The sequence below is a fragment of the Desmodus rotundus genome, chromosome 4, assembly GCF_022682495.2.
Source record: "Desmodus rotundus isolate HL8 chromosome 4, HLdesRot8A.1, whole genome shotgun sequence".
Taxonomy (NCBI): domain Eukaryota; kingdom Metazoa; phylum Chordata; class Mammalia; order Chiroptera; family Phyllostomidae; genus Desmodus; species Desmodus rotundus.
In genome coordinates, this window is record NC_071390.1 from 138,552,218 (window position 1) to 138,572,009 (window position 19,792).

At 37.3% G+C, this 19,792-nt stretch overlaps 1 protein-coding gene across 1 annotated transcript in view; it reads right to left on the reverse strand.

Moving 5' to 3' along the window:
- Nucleotides 1–19,792, reverse strand: part of ST8SIA6 (ST8 alpha-N-acetyl-neuraminide alpha-2,8-sialyltransferase 6) — a 136,875-nt gene that overhangs the window by 38,033 nt on the left and 79,050 nt on the right. Inside the window, exon 4 of the mRNA XM_053922856.1 lies at nt 3,188–3,274. Coding sequence (XP_053778831.1) covers nt 3,188–3,274 — 87 coding nt within the window. The remainder of the gene's footprint in view (nt 1–3,187; nt 3,275–19,792) is intronic.

Below are 19,792 nucleotides of genomic sequence, written 5' to 3' on the forward strand. Positions count from 1 at the left end.
ATTCTTCTTGTTTGCTTTCATGCATTCATTCTTTAATATGTATTCCCTGTGGTCTTACACTGCACCCTGCCCTGAACCAGGCTGAAGGGTCTGCTGTGCTTTGACACGGCAAACCTTAAACAAATCTTTGTTGATAAATAAAATTTACCTCTTCTGCTAGCAAGGGGCATATTTATTGAAGAAAAATAATTCACAAAAGCTCTCTTATCTTTACATCATGTGACCACAGAAGTTGCATAATTTTCAAATAGCCCCTAGGTTTGCTGCTGAGAGTTTGAGACATCAGGCTGCAGATGGATTTAGAAAATATTCACTTGCTCATACTCTCCAGAATTTAATGTATCTTTTGTGATTCCTACTAAATGAACATTTCCCTTATTTTTAAGCCTCACATTTTACTTTCCTTCAACTTGCTATAAAATGCTAAACATAAATAAAATAGAAAATGATTTAGTTACTTCACATCTATAACAACGAGACATTTCTTCAATACCAGCTTTATAAATAAGCTATAAACTCCCCAGATTTGGCCAGCTGTATTAGTGAAAATTTAGGGAAGTGGGTGGTTTATTATGATTTACTTGCATAGACTTCTCTTGAGGGTTTATGTAATTTAGTTTACTAATAGGCCCATAAAAATATATTACAATAAAATAAATATTCAAGTAAAAAAATAAATCTCATCATGACCCTTCTCTTGAATAACAAGAAGCAGTAAGTATTATAGTCCCAGATGTTTACTTTAATAGGCCTGAAGGGATAGCTAGGCTATGGGGTGATTGGCCATCTTGGTTACTGACACTTTTTATACTGAGATGGTACCAAATGGAAAGTGGCCATTCTGTCTGCGTGCCATCCATCATCTACACAGCTTCTAGCCACCATAATTTGTAGCAGTGACCCTTACACAGTTTTGGATTTAAAGTGACTCTTGATTTTTATTTTAAAGATAAAGAAAAATAAGAAAGAAAAAGCCTTTAAAGGGAATTTTTTTTTTGATTGAGCCGGACATTGCATGTGCAAACCTGCAAAGGAAAAGCAGCTCCAGATGATGGGCTCACCTCCCTCAGTTTCTCCTTCTTCTGGATCTTCTTTAAATTCCCCCTGCCTTGGCAGGGCTCACCAGTGCCCTCAAGCAGGCATTGAGTGTGCTTTGTTTTGTTCATGCTGTTCTCAGAGGCTTGGTCTGAATCAACTTCAGAGCTGGAAGTAGAAAATCCTTTATCCTGACTTTGATTATTGGTGTCACTACTCACCTAGTCTTTCTAGCTAATGATCTTGGATTGATTCCCAATAGCTCAATACCTCACTATCTTTCTCTTCCTTTTTGGCCTATTCTGCACATGTAGAAAGATCTCTCAGAACCAGGTCTTTTGCCAATCTTTGACCCTGTAATCGTTTAGGTTACAGTTGCCTGTGCAACTTTCTATCTGGTGTCCCTGTCACTAAGATCTCTCAAATCTAGTCTTAAGTAGGACTATGTCTTAGTCTGCGTGACCTGCTATAACAGAATGCTATGATTGGGTGGCTTACAAACAACAGAAATTTATTTTCACAGTTCTGGAGGTTGGGAAGTGAAAGATCAAGTTGCTGGCAGATTTGGTGTCTGGTGAGTACCCACTTCCTGGTTCACAGACATCTGTCTTCTTGCTGTGTCCTTATGTGATGGAATGTTGGAGAGAGCAGTCGGGGGTCTCTTCTATGAAATCAGTAGTCCCATTCATGAGGGATCTACCCTAATAACCTAATCACCTCCCAAAAGACTCACTTCCAAATACTACTACATTAGGTGTTAGGTTTTAGACTTAGGACTTTTGAAGGGACACATTCAGAATACAGGGTCTGGAAAAAGTAGGTTTCCAGTTGTGAGTACATGACACACAGAGTTTTTTTGTATATTATTATTTATTTATTATTGTAGTATTTTAGACATGAACAACTATAAACATACTTTTCCCCTACTCTGTATAACAGAATGTAGCATAAAACAACCTGGAAACAAAATAGTTAAACAAGAATCCCCTTTCTCTCCCTTCACCCTGAAGTAAGAAGAAAGAGGCTTAATGGCATCCAACAGGAAGTCACAACATCCACATGTCTACCATTGGAGGGAAGATATTCACTTTTAGCTTTGACCCAATCAGGATGTTTCTTTTTTACCCAATGAGAGCCGAGCAAAACCCTTCCCAAAATGGCAGCAGAATCGAAGGCCGCTGTGTGTACTGACTGGCTTTGGGACAGGCAGAACCACAGCACCGTACAAACAAGAGCTGCCTTCCCACAGTAAAGAAAGCTAAGCTGCAGGTACTTCTTAGAGAATCTTCAGGGAAAGCAAAGTGTCCTTAGTAAGATTTTTAAAAGACATGATGCTTAAAGTAAGCTTTGAAAATATGAACCAGTACAAATAAAAATATATTTCTGGATTGTAACAGAATCAAAAACCTGTGTTGATGCACAGCAAAGAATCAGAATGTGGGCAAAACAAAGCCAGGCAATGCAGACCAGGCAAGCACGGAGACTCTGGCCTACCTCCCCCATGTGAGCAGGGGTCGGGGGAATGGGTTCCAGATGTGTACCCACGCACACTCTGCAGCACACCACTGTAACATAATTTATCTCTGCCTGGGTGGGCTCCAAGTGCCCAAGCACAGAACAGTTCTATAATTGACAGCCTGGTCTTGTCAGGTTGATGACTCCTGATTATTACCTGGAGCAACTCACACTCCTTAATGTTGCTGGTACTAGAAAGGTAATGTGAAAAACTGTAAAGGAATGTGTGGGAAAAAAACAGAATTTTTTTTCTAAAGTGATGAGATTATAGATATTTTTGCCTTCTATGTTTTCCAAACATTCCTAAAGCTAATTACATTTTATTTACAAAATAAATAAGTAAATGCCAAATGCAAATGGTACAGAAAAAGCAATATTCTCTAAAACATAATGCAAAGCATTAGCAAAAACCTTCTTTTTAAACTTGGGAATTTTATAATTAATTCCAGGAACAAAATTACAAATGTCTACGTAAGTGATGGGGACAGAGTGCCATGCGCCTCGTGAGAGGGTCTTAGAATGGAATCATCCTGTCACTAGGTTCTTCCTACTTTTCATTTTAACAACATGCTGCTTATCTTCCCTACAAAACAAATGTACATTTTAATCTCATATTATTTATGAAGAAAACTTTTACCTAAAATTCTCATATTCTTCTACTTGTCGTTTCCATGGACAGCTCTGTATATTTGTGATAATCTGAAGATAGTCGTCCTCTGAATACCTAAGAGTCAAATGTTAATGCAGTTAGAAAATGAAGGTCTCACGTACTACTAAACAAATATACACATGTTCTAAAGTATACTTTTCAAATATACTCATTTTAATCCTCTAAATATTTTCTATAATAAGGGAAATTAAAAATAACTAAATATCTACCCACTTCAAAACTTCTAGGAACATAAAATTCACAAAGAATGATGCTGATTTAGGAATGTGTAATTTGCACATAAGTCATATCTAGTATTACAAACAAACTGTGAGAGCTTACCAACTCACATCCATGTCTTATGGCCATTTCATCTTAGCTTTAACTCACTGACAAACATATTTTTATAGATGTTTATCATAGTATATATTTTGTCACTTTTCAGAGTCTTGATACATTTACCTTTTGATATATAGATAAAATTTCCCCCAAATAATTTTAATTCTAAATAGCACATTAAAAACGCATTTTGGGTTCAATTAAGAGAGTTGTATATTGGCATAAAAACCTATAGACACTGTGGTACAGTTTGGCAGGATCTCAGTTCCCAATAAATTTCCTTCTACCTAAAATTCCATTATTAAGTATTAATTCCTTATTCATAGAATAGCCTGTAGTCTTTAAGGGTTACCATTTAAAATGCAAATATCCCTTTGGGTAATAAAAAAAGCCCATAAATTTTCTTTCAATTAGTATCTTAGTCATTAGTTGTCAGATATTTGAGAGTAAGGGTCTTCAACAAGGAGATAGAATATTATATGTTGGTGAGGGAGAAGGAAAGGAAGAGGACAGTAAAGAATATTGTCAGGAAAATCACTCCCCCTTCCCCATTCAGAAAAATGCAGACCCTCCAAAGTTATCTCAGAAAGGAGGTATGTGTGATAGGTGGGGAAGGTAGTCAACCAAGGAACTCCACTGCTTTTAAAATTTACCTACTATTGGGATTTCTCTCTCTGCACATTGCTGCCAAAGTTAATAAAATATATTTCCCTTAGTTCCCATTGGCCCAATTAGGATAGCTAACAAATCTTGAAAAAATTATCTAAATAGTAAAGAAGAAGCAAAGCAAACAGCTAGCATAGGAAAGATTTAAAATAGTTTTACTTGCATACAAGCTTCCAACCTTAACAGATTTAGTTCACACCCATGGGCCCTAAGACTGGTCCTAGGACACCAAGCATCTTCAAAGATATATATACCAGCCCCAAAGCTTTGTCTAAGTGTGACACTTCCCATTGGGAACAAAGACTGCTGGTCTCCACAAGGTGGTAGACACGCAGAAAATCCCTGCAAGACAGACTGAATAAAAAATATACAAAGAATTGTTCACCTGTAAGACCAACTCAAGTAGCCTAATATATGTAAATTTATGGTCCTAGAAAAAAAGAAAAAACAAAAATTTTATTCTGAAAAAAATTATGATGGAAAATTTTCCAAATCTAATGAAATCTATAAACCCACATATCCAAGAAGCTCAACAAACCCAAAGCATAAAAACAAGTGGAAAAATACACCAACACACATAATAAAATTTCTTTATTTTGTGATATAGAGAAAATCTTAAAAGTAGAGGAAAAAGGCACATTATGTACATAGAAACAAAGATAAAAATTACAGCATAATTCTTATGACAAACAATACAAGTCAGAAGACAGTGAAACAATATTGTTAAAATATACAGCAAGATTTGGGGAAACTGTCAACCAAGAGTTCTATACTAAGCAAACCTTCTAAAAAGTGAAGGTTGGAGAACCAAGATGGCGGCGTAGGTAGACACACTGCGCCTCCTCTCACAACCAGAACTGACAGAAAATCGAACGGCAAGGGGGTCCAACACCAAGGAAATACAAAATAAACATTCATCCAGACCGGTAGGAGGGGCGGAGACGGGCACCGGGGTGGAGAGGATTCACGTTGCCGTGGTGGGACTGTCACTGGCAGAGTGTGGGACGAACGGGGCAGGCAGTCCGAGCACTAGCAGACCCTGCAATGCTACATTTGTGCAGATAAACCAAGAGGGCCGGACTCAGAGTGGCGGAGAGCGGGGCAGGCAGAGCAGTGGGTAGCACCCCGGGGCCCCACATTCGCACACAGATAAACCGGACGAACAGTGGGCAGCAAAGCAGACTGCGCAACCCAGGGCTCCAGCTCCTGGAAATAAAGCCTCAAACCTCTGATTGAAAGGGCCCGTGGGGGTTGGGGCAGCAGCAGGAGAGACTCCCAGCCTCACGGGAGAGATCGCTGGAGAGACCCACAGGGGCCTAGAGTGTGCACAAGCCCACCCACTGGGGAACCAGCACCAGAGGGGCCCAGTTTGATTGTGGGTATCGGAGTGAAAGACTGAAATCCGGAGGAGAGTGAGGCGGGTGCCATTGCTCCCTCTCGGCCCCGCCCCCACGTACAGCGTCACAGCCCAGCGACAAGCGCTACCCCGCCCCGGTGAACACCTAAGGCTCCGCCCCTTAAAGTAACAGAAGCGCCAAGACCAAAAAAAAAAAAAAGAAAAGAAAAGAAAAAAATGGCCCAAATGACAGAACACTTCAAAGCTCCAGAAAAAATACAACTAAGCGACGAAGAGATAGTCAACCTATCGGATGCACAGTTCAAAGCACTGGTTATCAAGATGCTCACAGAATTGATTGAATCTGTTTGAAAAGTAGATGAAAAAATGAAACCTATGCAAATAGAAACAAAGGAAAATGTACAGGGAACCAATAGTGAAGCGAAGGAAACTGGGACTCAAATCAACGGTATGGACCAGAAGGAAGAAACAAACATCCAACCAGAAAAGAATGAAGAAACAAGAACTTGGAAAAATGAGGAGAGGCTTAGGAACCTCCCGGACGCCTTGAAACGTTCCAACATCCGAATTGTAGGGGTGCCAGAAGGAGAAGAGGAAGAACAAAAAATTGAAAACTTATTTGAACAAATAATGAAGGAGAACTTCCCTCATCTGGCAAAGGAAATAGACTTCCGGGAAGTCCAGGAAGCTCAGAGAGTCCCAAAGAAGCTGGACCCAAGGAGGAACACACCAAGGCACATCATAATTACATTACCTAAGATTAAACGCAAGGACCTACATCCAAGATTACTGTATCCAGCAAAGCTATCATTTAGAATGGAAGGGAAGATCAAGTGCTTTTCAGATAAGGTCAAGTTAAAGAAGTTCATCATCACGGAGCCCTTATTATATGAAATGTTAAAGGGAGTTACCTAAGAAAAAGAAGATCAAAAATAGGAACAGTAAAAATGACAGCAAACTCACAGTTATTAATGACCACACCTAAAACAAAAACAAGAGCAAACTAGGCAAACAACTAGAACAGGAACAGAACCATAGAGATGGAGATCACATGGAGGGGTGTCAATAGGGGAGTGGGAGGGGGAGGGGGAGGAAAGGTACAGAGAATAAGTAGCATAGATGATAGGTGGAAAATAGACAGGGGGAGGGTAAGAATAGTGTAGGAAATGTAGAAGCCAAAGAACTTATAAGTATGACCCATGGACATGAACTATAGGGGGGAATGTGGGAGGGAGGGGGTGGGCAGGATGGAGTGGAGTGGGGGGGGGGAATGGGACAACTGTAATAGCATAATCAATAAATATATTTTAAAAAATAAATAAAAAGTGAAGGTTAAATATGAGCTTTTTCAGACATGTGAAGCCTGAAAAATTTCATACCAGCAAACCTGCAATACAAGAAATGCTAAAAGAAGTCCTTCAGGCAGAAGAAAAATGAAACCAGATTGAAAACTGGATTGACACAAAGTGATGAAGAGCACTGGGGACAGTGAATATGTAAATTTATACAAAAGACTTATTCTTATTTTTATAGGTCTCTTTTATATCTAATTGTTTAAAGTAAATATAACAATAATACATCGGGCAGTTTATAATATATATAGAAATAAATGAATAACAACTATAGAGCAAAGGCCAGAAGTAGGGGGGCAGGGGGTAGGAGGATAGAAATGATATAAGTCACTTGAAAGAGAACTGTGATAACAACAAAATGTACAGTGTTCATCTAAAGTAACCAGTAAAAACAAACAGAACCATAAAAAGTGTTAAAATAAAATTAAAAATTATTCAATCAAAAAAAAGCAGAAAAGGAGGAAAAGGGGACAAACAGCAGGCAAATAGAAAACAAAAATGGTAGACTTAAACCCAGCAATATGAAAAATCACATTAAATGTAAATAATCTAAACAAACCAATTAAAAGGCAGAGAATGTCAGATTGGATTTCTACAAAAATAGTAACTACTTATAAATCCTACACAAGAAATTCATTTCATATAAATAAATGTTAAAAGTAAAATGATAGGGAAAGATATACCACATTAGAACTAGTTAAAATAAACTGGAGTGGCCATATTCATATCAAAGTAGACTTCTGAGCAAGGACTATTAATAGAAAAAAAGGCAAAAGCATAAATTGATAAAATAGAAAAAATCAATAAAATTGAAAGCTGATTCATTGAAAAATCAATGAAATTGATAAACTTCTTGCCACAGTGATTAACTAAAAGAGAGAGATACAAATGACCAAAATGTGACCAATGAGAGAGATTACAGAACTAACAGCTCCACAGACGTTAAAATATAACAACAACTTTGTGCCAAAGAATACAACTTAGATGCAATAGATGCATTCCTTGCAAAAGAAAAATTACCAGAGTCCACTCAAGAAGAAATCGATAACCCAAATAGTCCTATCGCTATTAACAAAATTAAATTTGTGATTAAAATCCATCCAATAAAGCAAACATCATGTCCGGATGGATTCAATAGAGAAGTTTATCAAACATTTGAGAAATATTAATACAAATTCTACACAAACCCTCTTATAAAATTGAAGCAAGAGAATACTTCCAACTTTTTAAATAAAAAGAGTGCTACCCTAATACCAAAGCAGAAAAGGACATTAAAAGAAATTTTTAAAATGCATACCAATATCCTTCATAAATATAGATGCAAAAATCCTCAACAAAATAACAGCAAGTTGAATCCAGCAATATATAAAAAAAAGATAATGCATTCTGACGAAGTGGGTCGTATCTCAGGAATGAAAGGTTCATTTATTTAAAAATCAACTGATGCAACTCAGTGTAATAAAATTAAAAAGTAATGATCACAATACACTAAAGGAGAAAAAACATTTAGCCTAATTCAGCATTCAGCCATGAAAAAAACTCTAAGCAAACTCAGTACAGAAGTGAATTTATACATCGTGATAAAAGACATCTAGAAAACACCCTTTAGCTAGGATGATACATAATGGTGAAAGACTGAATTCTCTCTCCCTAAGATCAGGATTAAGGCAAGAATGTCCACTCTCACCATCTCTATTTCACATTACACCAGAGGTCTAATCAGTGCAATAAGGTGAGAGAAATAATGCCATCCAGATTAGAAAGGAAGGACTGAACTGTCTTTATTCAGAGACGACATGATCATCTGAGGAATCTATGAAAAAAGCTATTAGAACTAAGTATTTAGCAAATTTTCAGGATACAGGATCAATATACCAAATCAATTATATTTCAATACACTAGCAACAAAAAACGTGAATTAAAATTTTTAACAATTCCATTTATAACATCAAAGATTTGAAATACTTAGAAATAAATTTGATCAAAGATGTACAGGATCCATACAATTAAAAGCACAAAAATTGCTAAGAGAAATTAAAGGAGACCTAAATATATGGAGCAATATTCCATGTCCATAGGTTAAAAGACTCAGAATTTATTGAGATATCAATTTTCACCCGATTGATTTATATGCATGGTACAAATTTCATTAAAAAATTCTAGCAGTGAGAACCAAGATGGAGGTGTAGGTAGACACACTGCGCCTCCTCGCACAACCAGAACTGACAGAAAATCAAACGGCAAGGAAGTCCGACACCAAGGAGATAAAATGAAGGCTGTGCTAAGAGAAACAAAGGAAAATGTACAGGGAACCAACAGTGAAGGGAAGGAAACCAGGACTCAAAACAACAGTGGACCAGAAGGAAGAAAGAAACATTCAACCAGTACAGAATGAAGAAACAAGAATTCAAAAAAATGAGGAGAGGCTTAGGAACTTCCAAGAAAACTTTAAATGTTCCAACATCCGAATCATCGGGAAGAAGAGGAAGAACAAGAAATTGAAAACTTACTCATACAAATAATGAAGGAGAACTTCCCTAATCTGGCAAAGGAAATAGACTTCCAGGAAGTCCAGGAAGCTCAGAGAGTCCCAAAGAACTTGGACCCAAGGAAGCACACACCAAAGCACATCGTAATTATATTACCCAAGATTAAAGAGAAGGAGAGAATCTTAGAAGCAACAAGAGAAAAGGAGACAGTTACCTATAAAGGAGTTCCCATAGGACTCTCAGTAGATTTCTCAGAAGAAATCTTGCAGGCAAGAAGGAACTGGAAAGAAGTATTCAAAGTCATGAAAGGCAAGGACCTACATCCAAGATTACTCTATCCAGCAAAGCTATCATTTAGAATGCAAGCACAGATAAAGTGCTTCCCAGATAAGGTCAAGTTAAAGGAGTTCATCATCACCAAGCCTTTATATTTGAAAAATGTAAGGGGACTTAGCTAAGAAAAAGAAGATCAAAAATACAAATAGTAAAATGACAACAAACTCACAACTATCAACAACTGAACCGAAAATTACAAAAACAAAAATGAACTAAGGAAACAACTAGAAAAGGACCAGAATCCCAGAAATAGAGATCACATGGAGGGTTATCAGCAGGGTGGGGAAAAGGGGGAAATGGGGGGAAAGGTACAGGGAATAAGAAGCATAAATGGTAGGTACAAAATAGACAGGGGGAGGTTAAGAACAGTATGGGAAATGGAGAACCCAAGGAACTTACATATATGACCCATGGCCATGAACTAAGGTGGGGGAATGATGGTGGGAGGTGGGGTACAGGGAGGAGGGGAATAAAGGGGAGAAAAATGGGACAACTGTAATAGTGTAATCAATAAAATACATGTTTTTTTTTTAAATCTAAATGTAAGAACTAAAATCAGAAAACTTCTAGAAAAAAACAAAAAATTTTAATGATCTTGAGTTTTGTACACATGTGCACAAAATGTACAAAGTATTAAAGACATTAATAAATTAAACTTCATCAACATTAAAAGGTTACTTTTCAAAAAAAACACTGTAAAGACGAAAATACAAGTCATAGATGAGAAAAAATACTTACACAACACAAACCTGATAAAGAACTTGTATCCAGGGTATATATAAAGAACTCAAGAGACTTTGCTTTGGGCCATGGGCACACAATGCAATGTGCAGATGATGTTTTGTTGAGTTGTACACTTGAGACCTGTATGGTTTTGTGAACCAATGTCACCCCCAAAACTTCAATTAAAAATGATAAAGTAAAAGAAGAACTCTGTTTTCTAAAAATTACTAGGAAAGAACCACAGTGATAGGACAAACAACCCAATTAAAATTTGGGCAAAAGATTTGAATATACTCCACTAAAGATGATAATCGGGTGGCAAATCAACACATGAAAAGATGGCCAACAACAGTAGTTACTAGGGAAATGTAAATTAAATCACAATGAGATGCCATGGCGTGTTTTACATGGTGAAATATGGTAACTGAAATTGAAAAGACAGACCACACTGAGTTTGACAAGAAGAGGAGTAACTGGAACTCTCATACTCTACTGGTGAGGGTATACTTTGAAAAACCATATGGTAGTTTCTTCAAAAAGTAAACACACACCTACCATGTAAGCCAGCTATTCTACTCCTATGTATTTATTGAAAAGAAATGAAACTTCATGCCCACACAAACACTTGTACACTAATGTTCATAGCTGCTTTATTTGTAAAAGCCCAAAACTGAAAATAATCTAAATGTCCATTCAGAGGTGAATGGAAAAACAAATTGTGTATGCATGCTATGGAATATTGTTACTTTTATTTGGTGATAAAAAGGAATGAATTATTGATACCTACAAAAACATAGATCAATCTCACAATAATTATGCTAGATGAAATAAGCCAGGCCCCCCCCAAAAAGAGCACTCAATATAGATTCCACTCCAGAAAATGGAAACTAGTGTACAGTGACAGGAGGTATATCAGGGGTTACCTGGAACTGAAAGCTGATGTGCAGTTGTAGGAAGGAATGGATGAAAACAGCACGATAAACCTTTGGCGGGTGGTGGGTATGTTCCTATTTGATTGAAGTGTATATACCAATGGGGTTGGTGTAAACGCATGCCTAGACTCTTCACATTGTACTTGTAAGCTATAGTTTGTTATACATCATTTATAACTCAAGAAACTTTCAAATATTCATTATTGGGCTAAAAATTATAATTTCACTGGTGATATAACTAAGATAATAGGCCATATCCATCAACCATTGTTAAGGATTAAATACATGAAATGCAAAATTCTACTTACCATGAACCTATTGTATATTTAAGTAAATACACTGTTTAAACATTTTATTTTACAATTGCAATCGACTTGCAATGTTATTGGGTTGGCTAAAAAGTCCATTACTTTTTCCATAAGATAAAAGACACATTTTTCATTTTCACCAATAACTTTATTGATTTGGGTATTTTCAATATGTTGGCACTTTCCCGCGTGGTAGAACATTGATTGTTCTCTATGTCTTGATTTGATCACTATCAACTTCAACTGGTCTACCATACCATGGAGCATTGTCCAGTGAGAAATCTCCAGCACAAAACTTTGCAAACCACTTTTGGCACATTTGATGTTACAGCACCTTCTCCATACACTGCACAAATCATTTTTTGCATTTCAGTTGTGTTTTTACCTTTCTTGAAATAATAAATCATAATATCCAGAAAATGTTGCATATTTTCTTCCATCTTCAATACTGAAATGGCTACACAAAAATTCACCAATTTTGATGTTTTTTTAAATGCACACTGATGTGACAGCTATCATAATATAATCTAACAAAATTGTTTTGAATGAAGTTAAAGACAACTAAGCACTACTAGAGCCATTTTATGGAAAAAAAACAAAAGAACGTTTTGACCAGCCCAATGTATTAATTTTAGGAGGACAACATAGTGATTAGACATTTATATACCTTACAAAGTGATCACCCTGATACGTCTAGTACCCACCTGACACCTTACGTAGTTTTTACAATGTTATTGACTGCATTCCCTATGCTGTACTTTACAAACCATGACTGTCTCAATAACTGGCAATGTCCTTCTTAATCCCTTCCCGTTTTCATGAAGGGTTCCCTGGATAGCTAATAAGCTGTGACTTCCTGTATCTCTCAGTGCCTTGACCAACACTTGCATTATAGTCTTTCTCACATTGAACTTAATTTTGTATTTGCATGTTGGCTTCCCTTTCTCTCCTGTCCCTTTCCCTCCAGGACCCTCAAAGACTACCCTAACACAATCTCCAGCTGATTTTTCTTGGTAACACAGGAAATACATGTTTAAATATAATAAATATGAGTTATAATGAGGTCATAAACTACACTGAATAAGTTCAAAGCAACATTTACTAAGTCCATGGATTATAGCTTCTACCTAATAACTTTCCCCAGTGCTGACTTTTGCTGACTCTTCCTATTCACAACTATAGTGAAGACTTGCCCTCCCTCCTTCAGTGGATTGGCAGAGAACACTCAGATTAGTGCTCAGCAGCTACTCAGTCACTTCAACCAGTCCACTAACCCAACTTTTCCTTCCTACTTCCCCAATTTCTTAGCATAAACTAAAAGGGGTGGGCGTGTGTGTATATCCTGTTAAACTTTTACCCTTTGGTTAATGAGTAACCCATATATTGACTGCCCCATTTTTGTCTTTGAACTCCCTCAATAGTGATCAGTTTGAATTTGTTGGTGATTTCACACAGGAAATGGAGGAAAAGGGTTACACTGCTAGGTATTAGAGCTCTAACCTCTGCGACTTTTAAAAGCAAAAAAATACAATAATTCCTTATGTCATTTTGACCAACTCTTGGACTTGAGAGCAACCTCTTCTCTCAGACTGCTTTGTGGGCCCAAGATGGGTGTGGGATCCTCTCTTCCCTCCCTCCATACTTTCTGCCTCGTTGTTGTGCTCAAGCTAGCTCATCGAAGCCTGTTGAGAGCTGCCTGTGAAAGTTTCAAGATGTTGTGAGCAGGCTGTAAAACCCCTGGTAGCTTGAAATTGGCCAGGGTAGAAGTATTTACACTACAAGAATCAGCAAATGTGACAGGTCAGTGATCCCTCCTCCCTAAGATAGTTGTTAAATGTGAACCAGGGTGGTGCTGCTCCTACAATTGTCACCACAATTGGGCAACCTGTTGGTCTGACTCACAAATTTTCACTCTGCCCCCAGTTTGAGCCTCATGGAGGCCTGCGGAGAAGGCTGGGTGAGACTTCACTGCCACCTGCCTTACCCAGCAACACTGCCCCAGACTGGCCCTAAGCTTCGGTCAAACAAAACTACCATTTTTAGCTTCAAATAGCAACTACTGTCTCAGGAAATTAAAGGTGTCTTTGTTTCCACCAAGATTTTGAGCAAATGCTCTTAAGTATGTTATACTTTTACTTTGGCTTCTCTGAAAAGCGGAGTTTATGTTATTTTGAAATCACTCTTGCCTATATATCAAGCTCAGTCTAGAACATTCAAATTACCATACCCTGCCAGCTAGAATAAAGGTGTATTGTAAAATATGGATAGTCTTTAAAACATTTTGTTTTACCAATATATATCCCTCTATAACTTGTAGGTGGCTCCAATTTTACATAATATGGAAAGTTGTCAATCATAATGTATCTAATTTTATTAGTGGGTCAGCTGCATAAAGGGGCTTATGACTTTACAGCCACTGTATTTAAAGCCAAGTCAATGGATTACAGTAAGCATAACTATTACAAAAGAACAATTATTCCTGGCCAAATTACAATCAGAAGACAGTACTCAAACTACTTACTTCCGGAGGTTGCTGTGTTCAAAGAATCTTTTAATGTCCAGATTAGAAATAAAGCATTATCCTCTGATATAATAAAGGGGAGATTAAAGAAGAAATAACAAAAGGAATTTTTTTCTATATGCTTGTTCTTTTCTACTGAAAAATATATATCACCAACCAGTTATTTTAGAAATTGAGATTGCCACATTTCCATCGTGATTCGTAAGGTAAGAATATGGCTGGGTTGAAAAACCATCTGAGAAGAAGAGATCACATGTACGCTACAAGTGTGAGCTCGTTTGTGGGATAAATGTGTCTCTATAAAAGTTTCCTGGTAAGTAAAATGTTCTAAATCACATCATACTTTCTTCAAATTTACATTTATAGGTGGTTTTCAGTTATAAAGTATAGCTCCCGCCCCACAATCTTGAAGGGCAGCGATTCCTATGATATTAGCCCAGTTTTAATGGATGAAAAACTAGAAGTTCTGAGAAGACAAACACCTTCTCTATATTGAATTGTTAAGTGGATAAGCTGAGAATTAATTCATGTCTTTTGATTCACAGTCTGGCTCTCTTGCCAATATATCATACTGCATCTCATCTATTTTCATAATGAAACTGAAAATTAATTCCATCACAAACATTTTCTGGCCCTAAGACATACCATAAATCATACTAAATAATGCAGTAGTTATTTCCAAAAAAAAAAATAATGTATATTTAAAACATTATTAATAGTAATCAAAATGAGATACAAATTATAAATAATATACTAAGTAATACTAAGTAAATATATTAAAATTTAAAATATTTTTCTAGAAACTTCTCTTTGGAGATGAAGACTCATGTGCTGTGACTAGTTTTATCTCAATTAAGATATAAATAGGGGGTTTTAAAAACTGTAATATATATTTAATTAAGTTAATCATTAAATATGTACTGAGTACTCATTAGATGCCTAGAAGTTATCTTGAGGATATTCATTCATTAGTACCATTTAAGCAGCCGAGATAGTGATTTAGTTTCCTATAACATCTCTTCATGGTAAAAACCAACCTTTTTTGTCTACTGAAATGGGTAGGGTTACTCCAATATTCTTAAGTCAGATTTCTAAGCAATGTTCTGTGTAGATCAAACAGTCTTTTGTAGCTAGTTTCCACAAACCCCCTGAAGAGCTTAGATCTACATGAAATTCTTCAAATTAATGCAGTGCTATGAGATTTTCAATCAATATAGCCAATCATTTCCACTGAGCAATACTTTTTAAAGGAATGGTTTATGAGTGTCGAACAGCTGACGAAGAGAAGTGTGTAGCAGGTGGACTGAGTTGAACTACAAATAGTGCTGACACGCTGACATTTCATCTGCGAAAAGCGGAAGGACTCAATTTACATTGTTCTCAACTCTGCATGGTGGTAACTTCTAATTAGAATGCTGTGGTTATTGTCCGTTCACAGAGGAGAAAGGAATCTCAAACTTTTATTCATTCCCTACCTTTCAGTGTCCCTCTGACAAGTCAAATGTTCCAAAACTGCTTCAGGAATGAACTCCTACCTACAATGCCAATGTTCTTCTTCAGAGCCCCAGTGAAATCTCTCAATTTCCATATTTGAAAAGGCAGATAATGATTTTTTTTAAAGAACACTTTCTCTTCCCTACCCAACTAGCCCTTGGGGTTTTTATATTAATTACACATTTGAGACACATGCTATGAAATACTATTAGCAGAGACTAACCTTAGACCAAGAGAGAATGGGAGCGGGACATGGAAAAGGGAAGACTGCACCCGTTGCTGAACCACACCTGGGCTAGCAGCAGGGGTAGAGCAGCAAAGCTGGTACCAGCCTAAGCCAATAGGCTGCCCCAGAGAAGCTGTCGCTCTAGGTGTAGAAGACAGCCGGACATGGAGGGGTGGTCTTTTGTAAAGGATGCCGTCACCCCTAAACCAAGCCCACAGAGGCAGATTCGGGGGTCTAAATACCCTACACTTTTTCTGTTTCTATAGGCTGACCATAACCAGAAGCCAAAGGTTATGAGTCCAAATACTGTAGCCCCAAAGTCAGCCTGCTACAGCATGCAGGAAGAACTAAAGGGTAGCAAGCAGGTCTGAGGGTCGAAAAGGAATACATTCCGCAAGTGGAAAGCTATTCGTGATTCATACTTATCAGGATGATTCAGAGTAACTGAACTTACTTCACCAGACTAGTTTTACAGATGCCAAAACCAAGCAGTACCTAAGACGAAAAAAAAAAGTATCTCCTTCACAAGAATCAACAACATGCAAATACATCACCACAATAGAAAGAATGAATAAACAAAGAATGAAGCTGTTATTTAAGGTTTTCACATTTCCTCTCCAACACAATCACTGTAAGATTTCTGAAGATGGAAAAATGATTACCCACTGTTCAAGCTTATGGAAAGAAATCTCCAGACATAAGAGGATATCCAGAGATGAAAATACAAACAGTAATCTTACATTACCAATTTTTAAACATAAGATCCCATATATTAAAAAATCTGAAAGAGCCAATAAATTTAGGGCTTCTCTATTTCTTACAGAGTCATATTTTATAGTTAGAGTGAGTTACAGCAGTGAAGGAGCTAGCTATAGGAAGCATACCTGGTAAGATTTCTAAGCCATATATGAGTGGCTGTAACTCTTTGCCTTTTAAGTTCCTCTGACTGACACAAGCAGAGCTGTTCTCCCCTCTTCTGTGCCCTTCGCACCATCCAAGTCTACTGTACATCTCTTCAGCACTTACCCTCTTGTTTTCATGTACTCACTCGATAAACACGTACTGGGCATCTGCTGTGTATGAGGTACTGTGCTAGTAAGCAATAATACAATAATGAACAAAGTAGATTTTCTAAAAACATGCTCTCATAAAATTTGTATTGTATTAGGAGATGATTGACAATAAACAAAATGGATGGGCTAAATTGTGTTCTCCGAAATTCATATGCTGAGGACCCAGTACCTCCGAATATGGCTCTATTTGGAGATAGGGCCTTTGAAAAGGGGATTAACTTAACAGGAGGCCATTAAGGTGGCCCTAATTCAAACTGACTGAAGTTCTTACAAGAAAAGGAAATCTGTATGTACAGAGGGACACCAGGAGTGTGGCACACATGAAGAGGACATGTGAGGACACAGTGAGAATGTAGCCATTTATAAGCGAAGGACAGAGAGACCTTTAGAGACACCAAACCTGCCAACACCTTAGTTTTGTATTTTTAGCTTCCAGAACTGTGAAAAAATAAATGTCTGTTGTTTAAGGCATCCAGCTTGCAGTAATTTGTTATGGCAGCCCTAGCAAACAAATACACCAAGTAATCCATAAATTAATGGCAGGTGGAAGTACAATGTAGTTAGTACGGTGAAGAAAATGCAGGAAAAGAGGGAATGAAAGTATGTGAAATAGACTTAGGTGGGGTGTGAGCAAAGACCCCACTTGGGGTTGGTAGTTGGGCAAAGCCTTGAACAAGGCGATCAGTAGGCTGAGCACATATGGGGGTGTGGGGGTGGGAGAACATTCCTGGCAAAGGGAATGACAAGTGCAAAGGTCTGAGGTAGAGGCAGGCATGGCATATCCAAGGATAAAGTAGATGTTTTGGGAGGCTGAGAACAGCCACTAGTCACTAATGAACCCACTCATGAGGGTGGCAGGAGATGAGGTCAGAAAGGTAACGAGAGAGCTGATGGGATAGGCCTTGCTGTTCAAAGTGTGGACCTCAGACCAGCAGCATAGGCGTCATACAGTAGGACTGTCAGCAGTGCAGAGTCTCAGGCCCCTCCCAGACCTACAGAATCAGAATCTGTGTTAAAATAAAATCCCAAGTGATTTCTAGGCCATTAGGTGTTTAACAGCTTTACTGAGGTATAACTCATATACCATACAATTCACCCATTTAAAGTATACAAATCAATGATTTTTAGAGTATTCACAGGTGTGTACAACCACCACTACAGTCAATTTTGGAACATTTTTATCATCTCAGAAAGAAAGCCTATACACTTTTATGATTATAAAATTGCTTTCTTTATTTCTATGAACATTTTTGGGGTTGCAGTTTTCAGGATATACCTTTTCCCATACTTTTACTTTCAACCCATTTGTATCTTTGAATAAAAGTATATCTCTTATAAATAGTATAGAGTTGGATTGTGTTTTTAATCCAGTCTGACAATCTCTGACTTTTGATTGCATGATTTAACCCATTCACATTTAATGTTATTGTTATGTAGTTATTTACCTCTGACACTTCACTTTCTCTCTTTACATGTAGCAGGTATTTTTTGTTATTCTAGTCTTCCAATGTATCATTCTTTTGCCTTATGTGAATATTTTCTAATGTAGCATTTTAATGTCTTTAATAATTTTCAACTATATTTTTAGTGGTTTGCTTTAGAATTTACTGTATATGAGGTCTGTCCAGTAAGTATCCAGCTTGTAATATGAAAAATCAAGACATTTACTGAAGAAGACACAAGATACAAGAAACATTGTACACAGGACAATGACACCTCAGTGCTCTTCAAAGTAGGCACTGGGACCTCACACAGTTCTCCCAGTCACCATCAGCTGCCCCGTTGTATTTTCTTGAATCTCATTGAAGGTCTGAAATCTCTTTTCTTTCAAAGGTGACTTTAGTTTTGGGAAAAGCCAGAAGTCATAAGGTGCCAAATCTGGGCTGTAGGGGGCTGAGTCACCTGGGTGATTTGATGTTTCACCAAAAACTCTGCATGATATGTGATGTGTGAGTGGGCACATTGTTGAGATGAAGCTGTCAATACCTGTGGTGTTCTGAATCATTTAGATAGTGTCTTTGGAGGAATGTTTAAGCTTAATGCAAAATTTCATGTAGATTTGTTGCTCTACTCGCTTAGTCATTTTTAATGCAATGGCCACACAGTACATATTATATGTTCACTGAAGAGCATCTACCGCCCCCACTGACTAGTACAGTGAAGTCATCATCGTTCACGCATGTGCATTCCAGTCTGCTCTCCTTGGCTGCCGGTTTGCACTACTGTTGTGAAAATGCTTCTCGTTATATTAACAGTGGCTGGACTTTTTCTGGGCAGACTTCATATATAAACTCTTCAGAATCAGCTTCCAATTTATACAAGTTTAATTGTACTGATATATACAGATATTACCCTTATGGAGCTCTGTTCCCTTTTATTTGTTTTTGTGGAATTTTTGTTACATAATATTACATCTATTGTTATAAACCAAACTACACATTGTTATGACTATTATTTTATCATCTGTTGTCAGTTCCTTAGCCCAATACAGCCTTGCTCCTTTATTTTGTCATTGGCAAATATATTACATGTATATTTGAGAAGTACCTACAAGGACCTTATAAGCTACTGTAAGAATTTTGTCTTATATTTTGAGTGAAATGGGAAGACACTGAAACAGAGAAGTGAACTGATCTGACATATTTAAAAAGGTTCTCTGCATACATTTTGTTGAGAATAGTGTCTAAGAGTGCAGGGGTAGAAGCCAGGAAACTGATTAAGAGACATTTGCCACAATTCAGGCATAAAATAAAGATGGCTTAGACCAGGTTGGAAGT